Source organism: Rhinolophus sinicus, chromosome 4 (genome assembly GCF_057876585.1).
Source record: "Rhinolophus sinicus isolate RSI-liver-muscle chromosome 4, RSI-T2T, whole genome shotgun sequence".
Lineage (NCBI taxonomy): Eukaryota > Metazoa > Chordata > Mammalia > Chiroptera > Rhinolophidae > Rhinolophus > Rhinolophus sinicus.
Window position 1 is genome coordinate 11,911,558 of NC_142504.1, and position 26,107 is coordinate 11,937,664.

Below are 26,107 nucleotides of genomic sequence, written 5' to 3' on the forward strand. Positions count from 1 at the left end.
TGAGGATTGGTACGTGGTAAACACCTGGTATGTCCGTGGTAGCTATTATTAAAACGAAAGTGCTGATACTGGTAGGAAAAGTATGGATCTCATAAGCATACAATGATTGAGATAAGGAAGGAAATTGTTTGGCATGCTGAAAGTAGTGAACTTTAACCCACAACCCAGGGCTTACACTTGGGTTCCATTTTAAACAAAATTTAAGTGTATGAACACCTACTCAAAAATTATATCGAAAATGGGCTTTATCTTGCCTTTCAGCTACCCTTTGTGGTCTTTTGTGCAGTTGTCACACACATGACTTTCAGCGAGCTTTCAGATACATGTTGTGTTTCCTGGCCTAGGGAAGCTGGGAAGTAGGAGCCTTATCCTGGGGCAACCCGGGAGCCGCAGAGTGTTCTTGAGGAGGGGAGTGATCTGCCTTTCGGTGACTGGCGTCTCTTGTAGGGAATGCCTACCGAGAGTGCTTGGACAATGGGACGTGGGCCTCCCGGATCAACTACTCACAGTGCGTGCCCATTTTGGATGACAAGGTGAGCGGCCCTCCCCTGTGCTGACCCCGGTCCTCATAGAGGTATTAGGACTCAGGCTGAGCACAGAGGAGCCCAGGGTGGCAGAACCAGGCCTGTGTCTCCCAGTCACTCCATTTTGCGCCTCTTGCCCCTGCCCCATGTCCTGCCTGGTGCTGAAGGACACTGTAGTGGAGTAGAGAAGGGGGACATGGAAGCCCCCCTTCGGGAGACCTCGGGCTGGTGGAAGACAACCAAGGTGGACGTGACACAAGAAGGGCATGACTGTATAATCAGTGTCCCAATCAGGCTGTGTGACTTCCTTCCTCCTCTGGCCTCAGTTTCCCCATGTGGCATTCCAATTCTATGACTCCACGTGGAAATAAATGCAGCCCCCAGAAGGCCAGTCCCCACAGGAAGCTGGGTCCCGCTCAGACCTCACCAGCCCCACTTGCCCTGGAACTGGATTCCATGCCGCCTGAGTGCTGGCCGCCACCCCTTTAAAGCTACGCCACATTGCTGACCCAAAATGACACGTCCCGCCTGCGTCCCCCTCCTCATTCACCCAACATAGTTCTCTGTGGGGCTGGAAATTCTCCAAACACAGAGCCTTCCATAGGGGCCAAGTGTGCTGACGACCCCTGGAGCCACCTCGGCCCCCAAGGTCAGGACACACAGGGGGCCACTGCTAGCGCGCCAGCCCCGCCCTGCCTGTGCCCCATGCCGCCGTCTGCCCATGTGTCTGTCTGTCTGTCCAGCAGCAGAAGTACGACCTGCACTACCACGTCGCCCTTGTGGTCAACTACGTGGGCCACTGTGTGTCGGTGGCAGCCCTCGTGGCCGCCTTCCTGCTCTTCTTGGCCCTGCGGTGAGTCCTCCCTCCTCACCCCTCCCTTAGCCCAGACGTGCTCAGCTCCACTGCTCGGGCCTTGGAGCCAGTGGACAGAAGGGGTTTGGGGGAGGCGCCGGGGCCCTGACCGCTGGCAGGCGTGCGGGAGGCACCAGAGGTGCCAGCTCTGAGAGGCCTGAGCGTAGCCGCAAGCGTGGGCAGTAGGCACTTGGGGCAGCCCTGCCTCACCCCAGGCTCAGTCTCTACCTGGCCTCAGAAAGGCTCCGTCCTAGCTGACCCCTGACCCCAGCTGACCCCTGACCTGGGCCTCCCACAGGAGCATTCGCTGTCTGCGGAATGTGATTCACTGGAACCTCATCACCACCTTTATCCTGCGAAACGTCACATGGTTCCTGCTGCAGCTCGTCGATCACAAAGCACATGAAAACAACGAGGTCGCTGGGCAGAGGCTGGGAGCTGGGCCTGGGGGGCTCGAGGCTCTGGGGGCACCACCTCTCTTGCCCAATCCTCAGACCTGAGCTCACCACCACTCCAATTATTGTCCCTCCAGAGCTGCGGGGAGGAAGGGAGCACAGACCCGACACCAGGCTGCTTTATCTGGTCCCACTCACCATCTGTGATGTCGGGACCTTCCAAAGGCCCCGTAGAGCAAAGGAGGCTGCACTTAACCTGTGTTGAGCTTTATCTCACTAAATCCCAATGAGAGACCTATAGGGATTATTTGCCCATTATACAGACATGGAAACTGAGGCTCAGAGAGGTTAGGTGATACTGCAATGATGCCTCTACATCTGAGCCAGCAGGATCTTGAGCAGGCCACACCGTGTCTTAGCTGCCCACCCTGGGTTTGTGTCAACTGCCACTGTACTGTGTCCAAGTCACTGAAAAACCAGAAACTAGAGTGGGGCCAAGCAGAGTTCATTGGCATACCATTAGAGACTTCTCAATACCTATCATTTACATGGCTGGCCGTGAGCAGACACCCAGACTGGTTTGACCCTTAACTTGGTCCCACATTGAGCTCTGCCTCAGCACCAACCAAGTTCAATCCAATTTAGGGTACCCTGCAGCCCTGTATTGGCTGATAAGATGTCACTTGGAGAAAAAGCAGGGTTCAGAGGAGGGGCTCTTTAGCTTCCCACTTGAGCAAGACTTTCTCAGAACAGGAGACATACAGCCATGGGGCGGGGGGCAAAGGTCAGGGCTGGGGCCATGTGGGAAAGCTGTGGAGGCAGCGACCAGCTCAGCACATGAGGCTTATCTGATAGCCGGGACTGTCAGACCCAGATGTAGAGGGGTCAGGCTGTACACGGGGGCAGAGAGCCCCCCTCCAGACTGCTCCGGCCACCATTCCCCATGGCTCTACCTCAGCTCTGAGGGTGCCCTGCCGATGAACGCATGGGAAAGAAGGCCAGGTAGGGTCTGCTGAGAGGAGCTCAGGACGGGGCTGTGGCTCACTGTGGCTCCTCTGCCCACACCCACATCACCTCTCTGCGAGGTGCTTGGTGGTGGGTGGCCCTACTCAGAGGGACAGGGACAAATTCCCCTCTGCTGGGAGGTATATCACAGCAACATCCATTGTCCCAAACCCAGAGACTGGAGACTCACCTCCATGGCTGCAGCCCAGCTTCACAAAGTCTACACTGTTATTTAGGTAACGATTTTCTTTCAATTGAATTACTTTTTTCCTACGTGAAATTTCATGTCCCATCTCTAGATGGAAACCAGTCTAAGTGTTATGGATTAAAGGTGACCCTCAAAAACATATGACCATAAAAACACACCAATGGTATCCATTCTAGCCTCTGCGTGCAGAAAGCTTGGAGCCAGACTCCTTCTTTCTTGATTAAAAAAGGAAATTAGAAAGCGTCAGGGAGAAGGCACAGACACACCGGAACCAGTGGAGACTGGCGTCTTAACTCCGTCCAAAACAGGGAGACAGAAATGACAAAGGGCGAACCTCCCCAGGATGAGATGTGAGGGTATTTAACACCATGTCCGTGAGCCCCTCCCATGGCTGCCCTCCCTCATGCCCAGGCGGCACCGGAGGCCCCAGCCCCTGACCCTGCCCGCTGCCCGCATCATGCAGGTCTGGTGCCGCTGCGTCACCACCGTCTTCAACTACTTCGTGGTGACTAACTTCTTCTGGATGTTCGTAGAGGGCTGCTACCTGCACACAGCCATCGTCATGACCTACTCCACCGAGCGCCTGCGCAAGTGGCTCTTCCTCTTCATCGGATGGTGTGAGCATCCCGGGGGCCGTCAGAGCCAAACAGGGCAGGGGGGGTCCTGCTGACCAGGTCACCTCCCTCCATCCTGGGTGCAAGGACGGGACCACAGCCCTGCCCACCTTCCCCAGAACAGTCCAAAGATGCAGCCACTCCCCTCCATGCTGGCAAGGAAGCAGCAAATAGTGCCTTCAGAAGAACCTTCCACAAATAGCCTTCCTGTCCTTGCCTGGAATGGCACATCCAAAGACCTTTGTCTCTGGCTCTGAAAGAGAAGCTGGCCACTTCTCTATCAGGAAAATCACACCATCCTCATCGCTCGGACCTGCTTGGAGGGGACAGCTGAGAGTGGGGGGAGGGCAGGGGTCTAGGGACAGGGCCCCTGAGGACATGGATGGTCTGTAGCTGGATGATTGCAAACATGATCCAGGCCCCTCGTGGCCCCCCACCCCCACCCTGTGTTCTACAAGAGGGACCCTTGTCCATTGGTCTGTCCACTGCAGCCCGTGTCTGTCCTTTTTCAGGCATCCCCTGCCCGATCACCGTCGCCTGGGCCATTGGCAAACTCTACTATGAGAACGAACAGTAAGTGGGACAGGCCAGCCACAGGGGGCAGGGCTGTTAAGGCAGGGCAGCCATGGTTCCGGCCAAGCGCCGGGCAGGAATGGCAGCCGAGCCAGGACAGAGTCGCTTTGTGTTGTCCTTAAAAGGAAACCTATGTCACCAGCATGCAGAGGTACCCAGGTGGTAGGTGTGAAGTCAGCTTTCTTTGCTTTCAGGCCAGGGCACCTCCAAGGCTGTGTCAGTGAGCCTTTCACAGACCCACAGGCCAGGGCCATGGGTGAGGCTGACACAGTAGATGGGATCTGGGGGAGAGGGGAGGAACGGGGTGCACTCCAGGAGCTCAACACGCGGAAGCACTCATAACGATAAAAGCTGCCCAAGAATAAGGGGGGCAGCTTTTCTCATCATGCAGCTGCCTGTCAAAGGGGGTGTTCAAGCAGAAACCAGAAACCCTGGTGCTGGGAGGCAGCAGGGGAGCGTCCTGAGGCCGTGTGTACTGGCTGACCTCTGTGTTGTGGACATAGTCAGTTCCCTGAAGCCCATGAAGCCCTTCCTGAGGTCCAGTCGGAGTTGCTGGTAGAGCCAGACTGGCTCGACCCTGAAGCTTTTCCACCCACCGTTCTCCCTGTAGAATAACCAAGTCTCCGTGGGCTCCCTCCCTGAGTGAATGAGGCTCAGGACGGAGCAGGTTCCTACCTCTCTATCTCCTGTTTGTATGGCTGAGTGCTGGCGCATGGAGCAGCCAGTCCCAAGCTATGCAGGAACAGGTAGCACGGGGCTGGACCAGGGCCAGTGAGGCGGGAGCCTGGCTCTCCCTTCATTCATGAGCCTCCTGCACGCCCAGCCCTGGGCCCCCCAGTCAGGAATGGGCGGGGGTGTAAAGAGGAGGAAGAGGAGCCCCAGGCTGCCCTCACACTGGCTGGGGACACCAGACCCTCCATGCAGGGTGAAAGGCAGCCCAGGGGTGGTCAGGGGGGCTATGACTGTCCACCCAGGCTTCTGGGGAAGGTGCGGCCCTAGAGCTTGGGTCTCAAGCAGGGCGAAGCTGCAGGACCCGGGCCCACGTCTGCAGCAGTCCCCAGCTCTGGCTCAGCAGGCCACTTACAGACACCCCTCTTTGCAGGTGCTGGTTTGGGAAGGAACCTGGTGACCTTGTAGACTACATCTACCAGGGCCCCATCATCCTCGTGCTTCTGGTAGGTGGGATGGGCTGGGCTGGGCACCAGGGAACAGCTGAGCACCACCCAGCAGAGACGCTGGGGAAGGAAGTGGCCTGGACAGGCCCCCGCATGCTCTGTACACGCCACCCTGCTTCTGGGCACCTCCCTTCCCGGGTCTCTCATGCTTTCCTGATTTCTAGTGCCTTCCCATGTAAGATGTCCCCTTGCCAGGTACAGTGCTAAGAGAGCCAGGCGAGAGGGCAGCCGGTGGCAAGAGAAGGGTGTGCCGGCTTCGGAGCAGCACAGACCTACATTCTCTTCCCTCCCCAGCGACCCACGAGGGGCCCAGCCCACCTCCCCCAGCCTGGAGCAGTGGTACCAGAGTGAAGCTAATGAGCGATTGTTCCTAGTCCAGCTCCCCGCCCTTGGCCAAATGTATTTGTATCTGAGGTATAATTGCCGCCCATCTTTAATCCACGGTGAATTTTAATTAAGGTAGAGTTTACGTAGAGGCTGCATTCTGCAAAAATGAACCCATTATATATCGTACTTAAAAAAAAAAGAAGGAGAGCCGTAAAAAAAAAACCCCGTAAGAAATTGGCGTTTACGTAAGACTTATTTCGGGCTCGGTAATTTCAGGTTCCTCTCTGCACCGGCTTCCTTAAAGGGCCACCTGCTCCCGTGGGAACCGAAACAGAGCCATCCCCTTGCACACAGCAGGTGCCTAATGGAGGTCTCCTCGGTCTACCTTGCAGACAATTACTGCTGATTTCTTTTACTTCCTTGTTCTCCTTTCTGTGACTTTTTCTGGGGTTCGTTTGACCCCCATCTTTGGAGTGTCTTTGGTGTATGTGAACCGGAGATGACTAAGAAGCTTTTTACCCATGGCCTGAAATTCCGCCATCAGGGCTCTCGGTTTATTTCCGAGGCAGAAGTCAGTCCCTGGCAGCAGGCAGTGGGTGGAAGGGGTGCCCTTGGAGTCCCAGCTGCAATGAATCACTCACACCCACCCCCATGTGAATGGCAACACAATGAGACCCATCCCCTCCCGGCCAGCTGCTGAGAACCCATCCAGAGCCAAGGAAGGCTGGTCTGGATGGGGAACCCACAATAGTGGGGAGCAAGCCCCCATTGCAAGGATATGGGACAGTGGTGAGGAAATGAATGGAGAAGGGGAGACAGACAGGTGTGCAGGGCTCTGTGTCAAGACCCAACTCCCAGTCTCCTTTCCATGCCTCCTGCCCAGTTCCAACCTCACCTCAAGGGCATTTTGCTTGTCTTTCCCTTGGGGTCCAGCCCACACCCGGCTATTTGCACTGACAGGGCTTCCAGGTTCCAAGCTGAGCCTTTCTAGAAACTCTCTTCGTTACTTCCAATCCTCACATTCGCTGATACCTGGAAGAAGTAGGGAGTATGCTTCCCATTTCACAAATGAAGAAACTGAGAGGTGACACAGCTTGCCCAAGGTCACCACAAATAAATACCTAGCTGAGCTGAGACTCGGGGGCAGGTCACCCACCTCTCATCCTCTCCTCTCGCTTGGTGCCCCTGCCCCCACCTTTCCCTTCCCCGGAGGTTCACAGCTGCATTTCTGTTGCTGAGACACATGCTTATTTCTGGGTTCTGGGAAATGAGCCGGCTGGTTGAATTGGCACAAGGCTGTTGTCACTGTTATTGTCATGGGAAAGGCATGTGGCATTTATTGGGCCCCTCTCTGGGCCAGGCCCGGGGCTCAGTGCTCTCCACGAGGGTTTCAGCCTAGCTGACCTTCCCAGACAGGCTCAGTGGTTCCCCTGGCTGCACATGTGAGGAAGTGGAAGTTAGAGACTAACGAAGCCACTTGCCCAAGGCCACACAGATGTGAGTGGGAACAACCGGAATTTGGGCCATGCTGCGAGAACGTGGTGCGTTCATTTGGGAGGTGGTCCCGGGAAGCAGAGTGAGGGCTGGGAGCGGAAGACAAGGCAAGGAGGAAACCAACAAAGGGCGAGGGCAGGAGCAGGCCGCGTGGGGACCAGCAAGTCCAAGGGGCTCAGAACCCCACCCCTCACCCGCCAGGGTTGGGAACTGGGTTCCTTACCCATATACTCCGTGCCTTGTCAGTGGAGGTTGCCCCGGGGACATTAAATCCCCACATTTCCAGGCACCCCTGGTTTTTGAAGGAAGAAGAAGAAAGGGAGGGAGGGAGGGAGGGAAGGAGGGAGGGAGGGAAGGAAGGAAGGAAGGAAGGAAGGAAGGAAGGAAGGAAGGAAGGAAGGAAGGAAGGAAGGAAGGAAGGAAGGAAAAGAAAAATGACAGGAAACTAGGCTGGACAAGATTAGGGTAGAGCTGGAATTTGGCAGGGGGCAGAGTGGGGTCCAAAACAGGAGAGCTCCATGTGGGCTGGGGCGGTCAGAGGCTCCTTGGAGGAGGGAGGAAGGTGCCTGTGGTGGGCGAGGTGGTGCAAATATGGCAAAGGGGGAGGCTGGGAACGAAGCTCATAGGAAGAGCGTGACTTTCCGGCTGCACAGACCCAGGCTGAGGCGAGGCGGGCAGCATCACTCACTGCCTGCCTCGTGTGAGAAGAGGGGAGAGGCCTTGTCTTCCGGACCCTCCACACTAGACCCTGTCTTTGCTCTTGCCTTAGTCTGTGGAACTGGGCTCTGCAGGCAGGAGGTGCTCACAGCTGCGTATTGACTGGATGAATGGGTGGGTGGTCATACCTGTGTCACCCATTAAATAAATGGGTCAGTGGATGGATGGGTGGATGGATGGGTGGATGGGTGGGTGGGTAAGCAGATGAATAAGAGTGGGTGGATAACTGAGTGACTTGGCTAGTGGGTTGATGCATGATGGGTAAATAAGATTGAGTGCAGGGAAATGTGGAAGAAATGAGAATATATCTTGATTCTCCACGCTCACAGAAGTCAGAAAGAATCAGAAGAGGTCAAATATTTTCTCACTTGTATGAGAAAATCAGGACTGACCTATGCATTACGGTGACCTCATGATCGAAGAGAATGTACCCGAAACCCAGGAGCTAGAAATTAGATGAGACTTAGGAGGGAGCAGCTCTGGCTGAAGGCTCCCCCGCCCTCCCGACCCTGGGTTCAGGGGGCCGTGTCACTGCAGGTGTGAGAGCAGAGGCTGTGGCCAGGGAGTCTGAGCCCCGCCGGCCCCCAGCGATCCGCAAGCTTAGGGCCACAGGGCTACCTGTCCCATGATATCTGCCTGTGTCCCCCACTCCCAGCCTGAGACCCGGAACGTAGGAGAGTTTAAGGAGTGAGGAATTCTCAGGAGGGGTGTGTGTGTGTGCACATGTACTCACAACTTGTGCTCACACACGAGCCAGCAGACACCTCTGACTAATACGTAAGTCCCTCTGACCCATGGGCACTTTCTAGGAAGGGATTCCCAGCGTGCCAGGCCTACATCCCCTCACCTCCCTGTCTGCTCACACTTGGAGACAAATGCAGAGAAACACAGGCACACCCATGTCCCCAGATACACACTCACACATGACCACACTCTCTGAGGCAAACACACGGCCACCAGCACAGAGAATAGACCCGCAGACTCAGCAGGAGCATTGGGACAGCAGCGCGGCCACACAGACAAGCCGACACAGAATAGCAGGACACCTGCCACCCACAGACCCCACGGCACGCAGGTCCCAGGGAGAGGCTGGGTGTGCGGGCTGGGATGCTGAGAGAGGCTCGGAATGAAGATCAATGCGGCCCTTCCAGGAGCCTGGGAGCAACCCAGCGGCCCATTCATCTTCATTGCCTCGGGGGTGCCTGCGAAGGTTCTGGAGTTTTCCTGGCACAGGGCATTGATGGTGAGAGACTAATCACTCCTTCAGCAAACAGGTTATTAATCACTCCATCAGGCCGGGTCCGCTCCGCCAGGGCAGAGCTTTCCTCAGTCAGAAGGGCTTCGGCGAGACACTCGATGGAGAAGCGGGGACCCTGCAGCAGAGAGGGGAAGGAGCTCGGGCAGAGCCCTGGGCCCAGCTCCTGCCAGGCCCCGAGCAGAGTGGGGGCTGGGGCCCTCCTGAGGAGCCCTGCCTCAGAAGCAGTGGCCCCCGTGCTATTACCCTCCTTCGGGTCTGGGAGTAGAGAAGCAGGCTCTGGAGCCCTCCGGTGACAGGGAGCTGAGCCAATGGGGGTGCCTGCCTGTCCCAGTGAGAACGGAGCAGCCGCCTTGGGACCCCAGGCAGGTGCTGTGGCGACTGGGACAGGTATGTGCTGGGCTCTGGCTGCCTCTCAGCTCCTCCCACCTCATGGCCCTTCCTTTTCCCTTCTCTGCCTCCCTCTCTCCAGATCAATTTTGTATTTCTGTTCAACATCGTCAGGATCCTAATGACAAAATTACGAGCATCAACCACATCCGAGACGATCCAGTACAGGTAAGTGACGGGTGCCTTGACCCCCCGACAGGGAGAAGGGAGGAGGCCACGGTGGCCATGACCCTGCCCTGGACGTCCTCGCCCCGGGAGCTTGCTTGGGCTCCTGGAAGAAACAGCTCCTGAGGGAGGCCCCTCCTGCAGCGCCCCCCTCTCACCCCCCAGGAAGGCGGTGAAGGCCACGCTGGTTCTCCTGCCCCTTCTGGGCATCACCTACATGCTCTTCTTCGTCAATCCTGGGGAGGACGACCTGTCACAGATCGTGTTCATCTACTTCAACTCCTTCCTGCAGTCATTCCAGGTGGGGCGCGTGACCAGGTGGGACGCGCAGGTGCCCCTCCCTCACACAGGACTGGCGCACACGTGGCTCACTTGTGTACACACTCACATAGAAGTGCACATACACGGCCTGTCACCCCCACCCAAGCCCAGGGGCCCCACCCCCGCTGGGTCTGCGTCACCCTAGCTGGCACCTACTGCTGGCCCAGCAGCTGTTCTGAGGACACATGGTGCCTGTCACCACAGTGGACCCCAGTAAACCTGCACAGTGGGGGTGGGGCCTCCCCAGCTCTGAGTCTCTGGGGTCCCATTTGGAGCATTTATTCTGTTCAGCCATCCCGTCCCTATGTCACCCCTCCAGGCAAAGCGCCTCCCCACTCAGACCACTGACAGGTCCTTCCTTCCTTTCTAGGGTTTCTTTGTGTCTGTCTTCTACTGCTTCTTAAATGGAGAGGTATGAGACCGGGCCCCGGGGAGGCCTGGGCTCTGAGGTGCTCACACCCCACTCCGGGGCAGTTCCGGTGGGGCCACCCAGCCTTTCGGGAGTGCCCGGGGGTCCCTGGCTCAGCTCAGCTCCACCCTGGAGAATGGAAGGTCAGGAAACCACCCAGCCTTGGGGGGCAGGAACCCTGCCTGAGGAACTCCACCCAGTGTTTGCAGACCAGGGACAATGGGCCAGCACCCCACCAATACACCGGGAAAGCCGGGGGCGCAGGGAGCCCAGGTTGCAGGGTCTCACAGAAGACAGGAGCCAGGATAGAGATGGCAACAGGAGAAAGCTTCCTGGAGCGTGTCAGGTGTGAGCCTTGCATCCAGGCCTCTGTGGACCTAGGGAACAGAAAAGCCCCCAGCACGCTCCCTGCGCTGCAGGGAAGACCACACACCTCCGGGCGGGCTCCAGGGAGCCAGGCACTGGCTGAAGCCAGGTTAGCTCACGCGGCCCAGGACCCTAACGGCTGAGTCGAGAGAGATGTTCAGTCAGGCCTGAGGGGGCTTCTGGGGCAAATAGCAGACACAACGCCCAGGGCTGAGAGCCTCCAAACTCTCAAGAAGAATGCCAGTGTGGCCCTGAGGTCACTTCCCCTGCCTATGTACAAGGTGATGGTGGGGGGCTCTGCAGCCCTGGGGCCTGTCACTCAAAGCAGCAGTTCCCAGGTGGGAAAGTCCAACAGTGGAGACTGCAACCGCAGGCCAGAGGGCAGGGAGAGAAAGAGCCACTAAAGCAAACAAACGAGGAATGCTCCTGGAGCATTTATTCTGTTCAGCCATATGCTAGGCTAGCATGCAGGGGACACGGCCCATTCTGCAGGAAAGCTCTTCAGTTGCAACACAAATGAGAATAAAATGGCACCAGTGACGGTCAGGCTCTGACATGAATAGAAGTGTTAGCTTTCTATCTGGGCGGCATGTGCTAGGGGGCGTGAGGGCAGCCTGTCAGGAGGTGGCACGGAAGGCGTTTCAGGAGGGAGGAGGACCACTTACACGCGTGGTCTGAGTGAAGCACGCACTGCAGCAGGGACGCGGGGGAGCGGGAGGTGTGAATCCTCAGCGCAGGATCGTGGGGTCTCACCGCAGACGTCAGGGGGCAGAGCGGGTCAGGAGGGGAAGGCAGCGCCTCTAAAGGAAGGCTGCAGTGTTTTCCCCAGGACAGGGCTGGGGAATGAGGGCCCCAGACACGCTGCGAGGGGAGCCGTGAGCTCCAAGGGCCAACGGCGGCAGGGGAAGGACCCCACTTTTGGAAGCCGCCAGTCCCTGATGAAGGTGGCAGTCAGGAGGGCCACCCCAGCCACCCTTATGGCCCTGCAAGGGCAGGGAGCAGGGCAGAGGAATGTCTCGGACCCCGGGATTGGCCCCTGAGGGCTCAGCTGAGTCTCGACCTCCCCCCTCCCCAGGTGCGCTCGGCCATGAGGAAGAGGTGGCACCGCTGGCAAGACCATCACTCCCTCCGTGTCCCCGTGGCCCGGGCCATGTCCATCCCCACGTCGCCCACACGGATCAGCTTCCACAGCATCAAGCAGACAGCCGCTGTATGACCCGTCAGTCGCCCTGCCTCACCTGTCACTCTGTCGGGACAGCTTCCCCATCCTCCCCCACTGCCCACTCTGGGCTCTCCTTTATGCAGACTCTGGTGGGGACAGAAAAGAGGACAGCCTGGCAGGAGACAGGCTGTGCAGTAGCACAAGTGCCCAAGGAACCAAGGCCAGCTGGGCCTAAGTCTCAGTACGAGAGGGAGCAGAGCCGAGCGGAGAGGTCACAGGAACCCCGCCCCCTCCAGGAAGAGTGGGGCACATGTCTTCAGGCATTTGTCCACACCAGCTTCTCGCACCAGATCCTCACTGTAGCCCCATTCACAGATGGGAAAACTGAGGCCCAGGGCCAGGAAGGGCCTGCGCAAGTCCCACAACTAGTTGGTGGCAGACCCGGGGCTCCCCTGCCCACTCATGGTGCAGGCCTTCCCGCCAGCAGCAGGGTGACGGTCAGCCCTGCGCCCTGCCTGCGGCCTTCGTACTCGGTGGCGCCCTCTGCAGTTGAGGGGAGGCACAGCAGCTGGAGTAAAGGATTAATTCAGAGGGCTTCATCCCACTGCCTCTCTCCTAGAGAAGACGCCTCATCTACACCCCAGCCCTGACCCAGCCATCCTCCTGCTCCTGGGGCCCCGTGAAGGATGCTGACTCCTTTCTGGGAGACCTGCTCCTGGGGCCCCGTGAAGGATGCTGACTCCTTTCTGGGAGACCTGTTCTCAGCCTAGTCCATAGAGTTAGGGGCTTGGGGAAGGGCCACGGCCAGGGCGCCATACACTCTTAGGACAACTAGATACATAGTGTAGGACGAAACAGGGAGAAGCAGCAGAGGGGATGAGCTGGGAGGAGTGATAGAAATAGCAGAAACCAAAGTATGTCTTTAGTGATTGGAGCTAATCCCCCAACCCACACCTGAGACTGGACTTCAGCCTCCCGTTCAGAAACGACATCTCTGCTCTCTGAAATAAACCATGCCTCTGTGCAAACAGCCTCCCCACAGGTCCACCAGGCATCCAAAGGGGTGCCCTGGGCCAAGGATAGTGGGCTGGGTGCACCCTCGTATGCAGACTCTGGCCCTTGCCTGGGGCCGGTTCTTCCTCTCTGACCTGTATACATGCAGGCCTATCTCTTATCATTCCCCCAGGACAATAGCTGCCCCTTCTCCCCAACCAAGGGCAGTTGAATTCAGCACGGAGGAGACGTACACTCACCTAGCATGCCACGGCCCGTCCCAGAGGCCCAGGTTGTACAATCTGGGGTGAAGACAGACAAAGCCCACAGCCTCCATGAGCACCAACCACAGGGCCGTTTCCGCCTTGGCTTGTAGGAGAGGCTGGGATTCCAGGGACAGAAGGAGCCATCAGGCCAGGGTTTGAGAGAGCTTTGCTCTAGGTACATCCCCCCAACACACACACACACACACACACACATTTTTTTTAACTATCCCATCTTCCATACATTAAGTTGCCATATAATGTTTTTTATATAAGTTTTAAAACTAGCGAGAGATGTGATTTCTGACATTTGGTAAATATTTACGTTTTAAAATAAAGCTGCCACAACACTTTAAGAAACATCACACAGACTCCAAACACAGCAGTGACTTAATGCCTACTCTCATCTATTAAAAAAAATACAACCACTCTTGTTTAACAGTTGAAAATTTTACATTGTTCCTTTTTCTCCATTCCATTTCGCCTAGAGAATTTTATACCAATGCGGTATTTTTTATGGTATTGCTCACCTTATTGTACTTCTCTGATACAAAATCTATTTAGAAATTGAAATATTTAACTTCCTGTGACCAAAAGTTCTAAGGGTTCTTTTCGGATGGAGTTATTACAACTATTTTTTGATATAAAATACAGTATGTGATTGATTAAAACCACAGAGATAGTAAAGGTTTTTATAAGTAATTGTTAAACCTAAAAAGGAAAATTTATTGAAAACACACTTCATGAAATGGATAGGAACTTAATTGTTCATGAGTCTGTGAATGAATATTGATTGCTACAATGAATCACCTCAGCATCATTTTCCTTTTCTCATTTTTTATAACTTTACATGCTGAGAAGCCTTTTCACATCAGTAAGTGGATGTCACTCGATTCTCTGAACGCCTGAGAAGTGTGCTGAAAATTGCATAGCTCTCTAGCATCACCAATGATATGTCTGCTGGCCTCCTAGAGAAGTCCCCTTTAGATCTGGCTAAAAACATGAATCGAGAATTATCAGACTTGCCAAGGGCTTTGCAGCCCCGGCATGTGCTCGTTCAGTTTGTCACCGTGGGCACCTGGGTGCCAGCCGGCGCTTGGTCTGGGCAGGAGAGGGGTTCAACGCTGGGCAGGGCCCAGGGTGGTGCTGGGCCGCCTGTGTGCCCTCCCGAGGGAGGGCCGTGGTGCACATAGAGGTGGCCTGAGGGCCCCTTCCATTAGTCTCCCAGCGGCTCGGACAACAGGAGCTGCAAGTGGCCCTGCCCCCAGAGGCCACCTGAGAGCTCTCTGGCAGGAAGAGACTGCTCATCAGAGAAGCCACATCCCAGCCAGTCATCACCGCTCACGCCTCAGATTGTGCCCAGCTCACTTGTTCCCCGCGGCCCGCTCCCCTGCCCTGCTCCTTCTCCAGTTTGGAGGAGGCCCCTCCTTGGTTCCATGCTGACCCTGCATCTCAGAGGGGTCATGGCCCCCTCTGAGCTCCGGCCTTCAGGGGCCACAGGCCATTCGGCCCTCTCTCTGGGTACCCGTGTGAGCCTCATTAGGCACCTGCTCCTTGCAGCCCAGCCAGTCCTCAGTGGGGGCAGCCCCTCGCTGAGCTGGCCTTCCTGGAAAGCAGCCTTGTTAACAGACTCTCCTCTTTAGCAGGCACGTTCTAGCACCCAGATCATTGGGGCCCTTAGGCTCTCCCGTTTACCCCTTCACCCCCATCCCTGCAATTTATAAAGCTGGGGGAGATTCGTGCTCACGAGGGTATGCCTCACACCAGCTGCTGGCCCCTCCCACGGAGAGACCGCAGCACCCTCCCCCAGCACAGATCCAGGCCCCAGGGGCCATCATCAAAGTGGGGCCATACAGTGCCTGACGAGGTGATGGGGCATCTGTGGGCTGGGAGGTGCTACCCAGGCTAACGCTTCAAGCCCCCAAGTCTCCCGTGGAGGAGGCGAACCGGCGGCAGAACAGAAATGGATTTACGGTGGGATTCAGACCCTCACAGAAACTCACCTCCAACCTGCAGACTTGTGCAGAGATGGAGACACACACAGGCTCACAGACATGGAGGCAGACACTCGGGACCACAGAGGCCTCAGCACGTGTTCCCCCCACTTACCCAGCACCACTGTTCGCCACGTATGGAAATAACACTACGAAGTAAACAAGGTTCAAGAAACTCAAAATCTAGTTGAGAATAAACAGCTCCCAAACCAGCACAAGGTGAAAGCAGGAAAAAGGACTTGTGCTCTGGGGCTACCTGGGTGGATCTCTCAGCATCCATGTCTGACTGTCCTGGCGGGAAGAAGGGGGTGAGGCTTGAGGACTGAAAAGCACGTCAGCGTCTGCCACCTGCACCTGCTTTGTCCACATGTCAGCCCACGCCCAGGGCAGCCCCAAGCTAGATGAGGTTTCTGGGACAGGGAGCCAGAGAATGTCCTGAGAACACACCTGGGGCTCTCATCAGCACCAAGCAGGTTGCACGTGGAGAGCAGACTTTGGGAACCTTTGTTTCCAGACTGGGTGGGAATCGAGGAGTCTACACTTTTAACAAGCCCTCCAGGTGATTCTGTTGCTGTCTGGTGTGGGAGCCGCAGAACAAGAAAACACCTCTCTTCACACACGTACTGTAGAAAGTGAAAGGGAGAGAGTGACCTGCCTTTCTGGAAACCTCCAGGGGAAGGCAACTATAGTAGGAGGGAAAGAGGCAGTTTTAAAACATGCAAATTTATTCATCAAGGTGCTCAGTATGGTTTCCCACCAGGCTCTGCCCTCAGGTGCCACTGAGTCTCCAGGTGGGGCTGCCCCACTTGGAGACATTTATCAGCAGGAGGAAAGCGCAGGGGGTGGGCTGAGATCACTGCCCTGTGTTGACTGGTTCCCGCAGGTTTTCTTGTTAGGGATTTCTTTTGCTTAGAGCTTAGGGCCCTCCCACAGAGCTGCAGCATGCCACCCCTCACCCCACCCCCACATACACCCTTAGAACCTTCACAGTGGCCTCCCTTGGGCAAATCCTGTCTGTCCTACAGGCGGGAGATCAAAGGGCGTCTCTTGCAGGAAGCCTCCATGGGGGCATGTCCCTGCTGGGAGCACTGAGGCACGTGCTGGACGCATGGGCTACTACCTTAGCAAGAGCTCTGCACCCAGAGCTCTATTAAGTCACTGAATAAACTGACTTTCCTATTCATTTCACCCAGAGCTGGTTAACTCTCAGGCTCGAGTCCAGTGCTGCTAGCAAGACAGACCAAAGGCACACAGAATCCCAGAGGTCTATTAGCTTTGCACAGAGGAAATATTCTCGGCTCAATCCCCCCCCACCACCAGCACCCGGAGGCCAGGCCCACACCGAGGGCCTCCCCTCTTCTCCACCTCACGTGTGGACAGAAAATTGGAGGAGAGCCTCCTCATTTTCCCAAGATGCCACTGCCGGCGTCCAGAGATTCATCTCACCCCCAGGGGCTGCGCGCCTCGATGGAGGCTGACTTCCTACTGGACAGAGGATGAGCCTGTCCTCCACCAGGTCCTCAGGTGGGGTGACCAGCCCTGGCCTGCCCCAGCTCGGCCAGACTTGGGCCTGTCATCCTGGTGTGATTCCAATACCCCCTCTCACTCTAAGCGTCCTGGTTTGAACAATCAACTATGTGATCACTCTACTTGAACCCCACACTTGTCTGAGGACACAGTAAGGGCTACCAATGCTGCTTGAATGCATGAATGATGAAAGCTGGATCTGCAGAAACTTCCAAATGTTAGCTAGCCTGTTGAACAGAGAACCTCACGAGAAAGGCCCTTGTTAGGTAAGTCCAGCCTTGGTAACTGCTTGTTGGCCAAATGAGTGAGCAGGGACCGGGAGGGAGGAGCTGATTCCAGCTGAGGAAGCAAACTGTCCCTCAGTCGCTGCTGTGAATACAACCAAGTAATTAATTATGATTCTTCATTAGCTCTGCAGGACGCAGAGAAGGCCCCTGCTGGCTCTCGGAGGCGCAACCCTGATAAACACTCCAGCATCATGGATCCTCATGGAGGCCCCTGTCCACAAAGGTGGAGAAAGTCTGAAATGTCATTTCTTCCTGTCTCCTCAGTCCTGGTCTCTGTTCTCTGGGGAAGGGGAGCCCCTGCGCACCCCGGCTGCTGACTCCTTTCCTCCTTCCAGCTTGACCCAAATACCTTGTCCTTCCGTACCCCTAGTTCATGCAAATGACCCTGTCACCCCCAACTCCTAGCTCAAGCAAATGACTCTCCCTGCCCTGTGTCTCCAAAGCCTTCTCATGCCTTCACTTGAAACAGATTCTGGGCTCCGCCTCACCCTCTCCCACACCTTAAGTTGAATGTTAAAGTCTTTATGGCTGAAGGAAGGAGAAGGAAGAGGTCCTTGGAAATGATGGATTCTTTTCCTTAGAAAAATAGAAATGTCTATAATGTAAAATAACAGTGTATTAAAGAGTGCATGGAATTTCTGCAGAAATCCTCAGAAGAACCACAGACCCACGTTTAAGAGCCCCTGACCCAGGGATAAAATTGAAACGCTCTAATTTAGCTAATAAGGATTCCCTAATCGGTGGTGCTCAAGCCTGTCTGTGTGTTAGAAGCACCAGGGCATTTTAAGCCTCTCGGCTTTCTGAGCCCACTCCAGATCTCATGAAACACAAGCCGGGAGGTGTGAACTTGCACTTTTCACACTCCAGGAGTGATTCTCGCGGAGGAAGGAGGGCTCTGTGGGCTCTTCGCCTCTGCTTGCTGTGTCCCCACTGTGCCCACCACCCCCGTGACAGGCAACACCACCTTCCCGCCTGGGCCAAGAGCTCCTGGGTGTCCACACTCACCTGCTGTATATAAGGTTGGGTCTGTGAATGGCTGGGGGGCAGGGCCTTGTTTGGCCCAGCCACGAACTGCTAGTTACCCGGGAAGTATCAGGGTTCCAAGACAGATTTCATTTGAACAAAGGATTCCAAAAGCATGAATCTGAAAGCACTAAATGTATACAATCTTAGTCCCTTGGACTCTTTCCTCTTGGTGCCTGGGGATAGGGAACTGTTTTCTAAGTGAGATTGCTAGAGGGACCTTCTCCTGAAGCACAGAGGCAGGAAACAAGCCACAATACACAGTACACAGGCCAGGCCAGGTGTAGCCGCCATGGACTGTGGAGGCACGCCTCTGCATGGCAGACTGGACTGAAAGTCTCACCAGCACTTTCTCATTTAATCCTCTTGAAAATCCTGCAGGATGGGAACATTCAGTTTAAAAAGGAAAAAGAGCAAAATGAGCTGAACGATCCAAGACGGCAGAGTAGCTACACGCTGTGCTTGCCTCATCCCGTGAACACATCAAAATGACAACTAAGTTATAGAACCACCAACCTGGAGAACCATCTGAAGTCTAGCCGAACAGAAGTCCTATAACTAAAAATATAAAGAAGGAGCCGCGTGGATACCGGTAGGTGGGGGCGGAGACGCGAAACAGGCCGCAAACTTCCGTGTGGTGGATGACAACTGGGAAGGATATCTTAGCCACAGAGGTTCCCCAGGGAGGAGCAGGGGACCCCAGCCTCACACCAAGCTCCCCATCCAGGAGTACTGGTGCCGGGAAGAGGCGCCCCCATAACATCTGGCTGTGAAAAAGTGGAGATTCCAACCATCCAGGTGGGATGGAAGGCTACGGGAAACCCAGACGTCCTCTTAAACGGCCCGCGCAGACTCGCTCGCAGGCACTCACCTTGGGCTCCAGCGGAGGGATGGTGACTCGGGGGGCGTCTGAGGCACGCGTGGGGCAGACTGAGGTATGTGGCATCAGGGGTGGCCTGGAGGACTGTCAGCACTTTCCCTGTGAGGTCTTCCTCCCAAGCAGCAGGCAGGCGGGCGCCCTCTTTCTTGTGTTGAGCCCGCCCCCTCCGTTCCGGCCAAATCTGCATCTGAGTGGCCTGGTGAGCTCTGCAGCTCCGCCCTGCTGGCTCACTGAGACCCGCTACACCTAACTCAGTACAGCAGGAGGCTTTATCAGCAGCTGAACGTTACTGGAGCCAGCAACCAGCAGCAGGTGGCAGCAGGCCTCGGTGTATTGTGGCTTTTTGCAGTTACCCCAGGCCCGGCACTGTTGGCAGACATCCTCAGTTCACAGCATGGCCTCTCCCATATTCCTCCAGGTCCAGCACAAGCAGCAACCAACCATGGATTGCTTTGTAGCTCCTACCAGGAGTCCCCAGGCAGTGGGTGACCTGGGCCTGCACTAGAGACCCTCCCAAGAAGCTCCAGAACCAACATATGTGGAGGCTGGCTTCAGACCACAGCAGAACACGGCCCAATTAGCCCCATGAGTGGCACACCCAAAGGGGGGTCTCAACAGGCAGCAGAGCCCGCTGGGGTGAATCCCACTCTGTGTCCCCACAAAGCAGCCTGTAAGCTGTGGACATGGCCAAACTGCACAGCCAGCCTGAGGATCAATCCCACCCACTGATATGCAAATGCAATCAAGGCTCAACTATAACAGGAGGGCAGATACAACCCACACAAGGGACACTCCTGGAATCCCCGGAGCAGGTGACCATGGAGACTGTGACAGGGCCCCAAAGGTCACCTACGACATAAGGGCACCCAGCAAGAAACATAGCAGATCTGCCTAATACATAGAAACAAACAGAGAGGCAGCTAAAATGAAGAAACAAAGAAACATATCCCAAATTAAAGAACAGGAGAAAAATCCAGAATAAGAACTAAACAAAATGGAGGCAAGCACCCTACCAATGACAGAATTCAAAACAACGGTTATAAGGATGTTCAAGGAACTTCGTGAGAACTTCAACAAAGAGATAGCAAGCATAAAAAAAGGACATAGGAACCATAAAAAAGAACCAGTCAGAAGTGAAGAATACAATAACTGAAATGAAGAATGTCCTAGAAGGAATCACCAGCAGCATAGAAGCAGAGGATCAAATTAGTGATTTGGAAGACAAGGCAGCAGAAAACATCCAATCAGAACAGCAAAAGGAAAAAAAACATTTTTTTAAATGAGGATAGTAAGAGACTCTGGGACAACATCAAGCGTTAACAACACTTGCTGTTCTGATTGGGTGTTTTCTGCTACCTTGTCTTCCAAATCACTAATTTGATCCTCTGCTTCATCTAATCTGCTGGTGATTCACCTCATAGGGGTACCAGAAGAGAGAAAGCAAGGGATTGAGAACCTATTTGAAGAAATAATGACTGAAAACTCCTAACCTGGCAAAGGAAACAGACATACAAGCACAGGAAACACAGAGTCCCAAAGAGTGCTAAACAAGATGAACCCAAACATGCCCACACCTAGGCACATAATAATTAAAAGGGCAAAGGTTAAACACAAAGAAAGAATCCTAAATGCAGCAAGAGAAAGGCAACTAGTAACTTATAAGGGACCTCCCAAAAGATTGTCAGCTGATTTCTCAAGAGAAACTTTGCAGACCAGAAGGGATTTGCAGGAAATATTCAAAGTGATGAAAAGCAAGGACCTACAACCAAGAGTACTCCACCCAGCAAGGCTGTCCTTTAGATTAGAAGGACAGATGAAGAGCTTCCCAGACAAGAAAAAGTTAAAGGAGTTCATCATTACCAAGCCAGTATTACAAGGAATGTTAGAGGGACTTCTTTAAGATGAAAACACAAACAAAAAAACCCCCAAAAATATGAATAAAAAGGTAATAGTTAATATCTATCAATAATTACTTTCAATATAAGTGGATTAAATGCTTTGATCAAAAACATAAGGTGGCTGAATGCATAACAAAACCCTTACATATGCTGCCTACCAGAGACTCACTTCAGATTGAAAGACATACGCAGACTGAAAGGGATGGAAAAAGATATTTTACGAAAATGGAAATGGAAAGAAACAAAAAAGCTGGGGTAGCAATGCTTGTACCAGACAAAATAAACTTTAAAACAAAGGCTATAACAAAAGACCAAGAAGGACCCAGTAATCCCACTTCTAGGTATTTATCTGAAGAAACTGAAAACACTATTTTGAGGGGACATTTGCATCCATATGTTCATTGCAGCACTGTTTACAATGGCCAAAATGTGGATGCAGCCCGGGTGTCTGTCAATAGAAGAATGGATAATTGGAGGTGGTACATATATACAATGGAATATTTCTTGGCCATGGATGGGATTGGGTTCTTGCCTTCTTTGGTGGTATGAATGGACGTGGCGGGTATTGTGCTGAGTGGAGTATGTCAGACGGAAGAAGACAGATACAATGTGATTTCACTTATATGTGGAATCTAAAGAACAAAATAAACAAACAACAGCAACATAGTCATAGGTACAAAGAACATTTTGATGGTGGCCAGATGGGAGGGAGGTTGAAGGGGTGGGTGAAAAAATGGGAAGGGATTAAGAAGTACAAATTACAAAGTAGTCATGGGGATGTAGGGTATAGCATAAGGAATATAATCAATAATATTGTAATAACTATGGTGTCAGATGAATACTGAATTTATCGAGGTGACAGATGGGAGGGGGTGTGGGGCAGGGTGAAAAAGGGGAAGGGATTAAGAAGTACAAATTGGTAGTTACAAAATGGTTAAGGGGATATAAAGCGTAGAGAATATAGTCAACAATATGGTAATAACGATGTATAGTGCCAGGTGAGTATTAGTCAGGGGATCACTTAAATTATATAAATGTCTAACCACTATGTTGTGCACCTGAAATTAATACAAAACAATACCGAATGTTAACTGTAATTAAAAATTAAAAAGAGGGGGGAAGTGAAGGGGAACAAGAGGCTCAAATTTCCAGGTATAAAACTATCAGTCATGGGGATGTAATGTACAGCATGGGGAATATAGCCAATAATACTGTGACAGCACAGGACAGTGTCATATGGCTGCTGGACTCATGGTGAGCACGTCTTTAGGTCTATAAATGTTGAACAACTATGGTGGACACCTGAAACTGATGTAATATATTGTATGTTAGCTATATTTTTAAATAAAAATCTTAAAAATAAAAAGAAAAAAAAAAGAAAAACAAAACAAAACTGTAGCTATGATAAGCTACTAGTTCCTTTCAAGGAACCTCACCCAGCCCCAGTAATTCTTGTCCCTAAAAGGCCTTTAAGTCTTGGAGTTCTCTGCCTGGAACCTATTCTCAGAGTCTACAAGTTTTATAAGAATTTTTAAATTTACCCTTTTCATTTTAGTGATTAAAATCTAGTGATAACCTTAAAAATGTAGTAATCTTAAAAAATATTTTGCCTTAAAATACCTTTTTCACCTTGTCTACGGGAAGAGAGTTTAATTGCACAAAACATTAGCTGAAGTTTCTCACACTGGGGGTTCCCTGATGAATTCCATGGGGTTTTGAGATTTTGTTTCCTCTGCAAAGGCCACCACAATCCCAAGTGTGAGAACCTGCCTTGGGACGAACCACTCAGTGGCCCCTCGGCTTTTATTAAGTGGGGATGAGTTTGGGGCCAAGAGCTGAGCTATGTAGATATGTCAGGGAGTAGTCATTTCGAAATAAGCCAATGTTTACACCAAAATACTAAATGTGGGAGCTCCCCTGGAGGAGAAGATTCATTTGTAAGTCATCCACCTATTTATTGAGCATCTACTGAGTACAAGGCACTTCTCTGGGCATAACAGAGGCTATAGCCTTGAATGAGACAGACCCAAATCCTCGTCCTCGTGGAACTTACATTCTGATAGAGAGACTGGAAATTAAATAAGACAAAGACGTAAAATATGCTAGGAAGTGTTAAGCCCGGAAGAGGGCAAAGAGAACAGTCATGGGATACGAGGTGTGTGCGTGTGCGTGTGTGTGTAGAAGATGTGGCCCACAACTGGAGCTGCCAAGTGGCGGGGGGGGGGGGGGGCGGGCTCCCTGAGGGCCTACTGAAGGAAGCCAGGGAAACGTGAGGATCAGTGGTGGGAAGCATTGCACAGATGGAGCAGCCAGTGGCAAGGTCCTGTAACCGAGGGAAATGCTCGTCTCACTCCATCTTGTTCAATCTGAGGCGTTCCCGTGGCCTTCAGGCTAAGAGCTCCTGCTTCAGACATGCTACTCATTACAGGAATTCTGCTTAGGGATTGAGGTTTTATAAAAACAGTCCCCCTCCCCCGCCATTTTCCCTCCTCTAGACCTAAAAGAAGCCTGAACGCTGTACTTTCTTACGATGGATTTGAGGAACCACTAGGGCCCTCATCTCCTAGGCTGGCACCTTCCGAATCAAGAAACCTTTCCTCATTCCAAACTCGGACGTTTTGAGTTTTGGCTGTTTGAAGCGTCAGCCATGTGGACTATGGATGGGTAACAGCAGCAGTCCTGCTTCTGGGTGTGCTGGGGCAGCAGGGAAGAGAGAGACAGAGAGTAACAGGAAGGGCCGCGCTGGGGTCACTCAGGTGTTAGTTCTAGACAAGAGTCTTTCTCAATAAACCAGGTGGGAGACAGTGGTGGCTTGGACCAGGGTGGTAGCCCGATTCTGAATATCAAGTGAAGCTGGAGTTGATGGCCTGTGAGAGAAAAGAGAAGTCAAGACCAGCATGAGGAGCTGTCACCAACTGAGACGACAGCTTCATGGAGCGGACCAGCTTGCAAGCTTGCTTCCGAATTCTTTTCGGAAAAATGAAAGGTCTGGTCTCAATTGAAAAAAGAATGTTAATAAAGATGTTTTTAAAGCTTGTCAGAGTTTTTTTTTTCTTTTCCCCATGATCTCATTTTGCTTAATTTCACTACCAATTAGCTCACACTCAGATGCCGAACAGTGAGTTTTGATGAGCCAAAAAAGGTTTCAATTAGAGTAAGCTGTTTTAGTTAGCATCCCTGCTTCTGTGCTCATTGTTGGTGACTGAGTTTTAAGACCTAACCACCACTGCAGACACAGGAGGCCTCACATGTGCCCGAGTCCTGAGCCTGAAAATAGGAAGGCAGAGAGCTCTGGCTCCCAAAGAGAGGAGGGCTCTCTCTTCCCAGCCTGAAGCTCATGAAACCACCATGAGGTTCAGACACAGGCTGTGGCCTGGAACCAAGGCATGGAGGGTTAGAGCAGGGCTGTTCCCGCGAGATTCTACAAGCGTCAGGACTCAAAGCCACTTCATTCCCAGCGCAAAGCTCACCAAACCCCTCTGACTTCAGCCCCAGCCACGCCGTCCAGCATGACCATGACTCAGTAAGAGCATCCAGGGACTGAAATCCCACTGCTCGCCTCCCCACACCCACACCTGCCTGTTTTATTATCTCACTACATACAAGGTTTGCACAAATTCACATTCTCAAAGGGAAACCCCTTTGAGGGAGAGCAATGGGTCCCGCCTTCCACACAGCAATAAAGTTCACAATGAGCAAAAGTAGGAAAACACTACAAGGAACAACGACCCCCACAGAGGGATCCCTATGGCTCATGTTGACGACCTCATCCTGCTTCCAACACACACAGTACATAGAATCCGGGCTCCCACAGAATCAAGAGCCAGTGCACATTTGCAAATTCAAACAGACCCCTTTCTCTTTGAAATTGCACGTAACCCAGACTGATGCCTCCCCATCCAGTGTCCAGCCACGGCTGTGGCTCCACCGTGCCCTCTCCGGCCACTTTCAAGGCGACTTGGATTAAAAAAATAATAATAATCAAGGCAGAAATGACTCCTTAGTCAGCTTTGTTCGCTTAACACAAGGCCCAGCCAGCCCACTGGGCCCAACACAGGTCCATCTACCTGAAGCTCTGCTGATGGAGGGCTTTTTTTCTTCTTTCTGCTCTCTCTCTCTAAATGAAGACAGTTTCTTTAATGGTCAAGGATGGTCTGCTTTAGGTCATACAAATTGCAAGGTAACACTCCCCGTAGTGTCAGGGCCTGACTCACACATCTGCCTCCGTCTCTCGTCTGACTGTTATAAAACCGCACCAGCAGGAAATGACATTGGGCAGGAAAATGAAAATGGTTGCAGATTCTGAACCCAGCTATTAACAAGCACGGAGAAGTCAGGCGAAGTACAGCGCCCTGATGGCAACTCCAAGAGGTGCAGGGGAGAGACGTATTACTCAGCTGTTTCCTGGACAGACTTACTAAAATCATTCTATGCAACCAGCTTTCAGAAAAGGAAACAAACCCTCAAGGAGAGGAGCAAAGGACCAAGTGACTCAAGTGACAACTCAGCGCCCCCCTCTCCAAGCAAGGGCCCTACTTCCTAGTTCCTTTTAGAACAGTTCTCACAGCATTATCCATCACGTAACCTGCCGAGCTTTGTGCCCTAACTGCTTGGACCGGGGTCTCAGTTCCCTGACACATGTCTATCCTGGCCAAGAGAACCTTAAATGGCTTCACAAATAACGCATAAGTGCTTTTGGTAAATCAAGGTATCAAGGCAAACAGGAATGCTCTGAAAGGACCACCTGACACCAAGTAAAGCTGTATGTGCTTTGTGGTAACCACCCCAAATGGGCTAACACTGAAGAGTGGATAAGAGATAAAAGTGGGGAGATGAGCAAGGGCCAGATCAGACAGAGAGAGAGAGAGAGGGGAGGGGAGGGGAGGGGAGGGGAGGGGAGGGGAGGGGAGGGGAGGGGAGGGGAGGGGAGGGGAGGGGAGGGGAGGGGAGGGGAGGAAAGCCAGATAGGGCGTTACGCAAAACCAGTGGCCGAGGACAGAAACCGGGGAACGTGGAGACAGAAACTCACAGTGGGCCGATGAATAGTCTCGCCCCTTCTCTCAGTGTCTCTCTAGTGGTCGCAACACCCTCAAGAAGGTCTATAGACAAAGTTCCCTTGAAATAAATCCTGGCTGATAAACTGGACTTCCTAGCCTGGCTAGGAGTCTGCTTTTACCAACTTCAAAGTGTGGGACAAGAAGGGAAAATGTTGAGTCGTGGGGCAAGGTTACGCACAAATAAGCATTTTTCCACAGCGACAAACTGTTTCAACTTTGTAATGAGGAATAA

General features: G+C 53.1%; 1 protein-coding gene across 6 annotated transcripts in view; it reads left to right on the plus strand.

The window, feature by feature from the left end:
• CRHR2 (corticotropin releasing hormone receptor 2) overlaps nt 1–12,618 on the plus strand; it is a 35,879-nt gene extending 23,261 nt beyond the window's left edge. For 2 of the 6 annotated variants that reach the window (XM_019726196.3, XM_019726198.3), the window contains 10 exons: nt 448–533; nt 1,271–1,377; nt 1,676–1,793; nt 3,449–3,602; nt 4,112–4,172; nt 5,275–5,347; nt 9,613–9,698; nt 9,861–9,996; nt 10,387–10,428; nt 11,867–12,145. In XM_019726196.3, coding sequence (XP_019581755.3) covers nt 448–533; nt 1,271–1,377; nt 1,676–1,793; nt 3,449–3,602; nt 4,112–4,172; nt 5,275–5,347; nt 9,613–9,698; nt 9,861–9,996; nt 10,387–10,428; nt 11,867–12,007 — 1,004 coding nt within the window. In that variant the 3' untranslated portion in view covers nt 12,008–12,145. Of the gene's footprint in view, nt 1–447; nt 534–1,267; nt 1,378–1,675; nt 1,794–3,448; nt 3,603–4,111; nt 4,173–5,274; nt 5,348–9,612; nt 9,699–9,860; nt 9,997–10,386; nt 10,569–11,866 lie in introns of those variants that run through there. The other 4 variants (XR_012498926.2, XM_019726194.3, XM_019726197.3 and 1 more) reach the window with 4 other exon arrangements.
• Nucleotides 12,619–26,107: the final 13,489 nt, after the last annotated feature.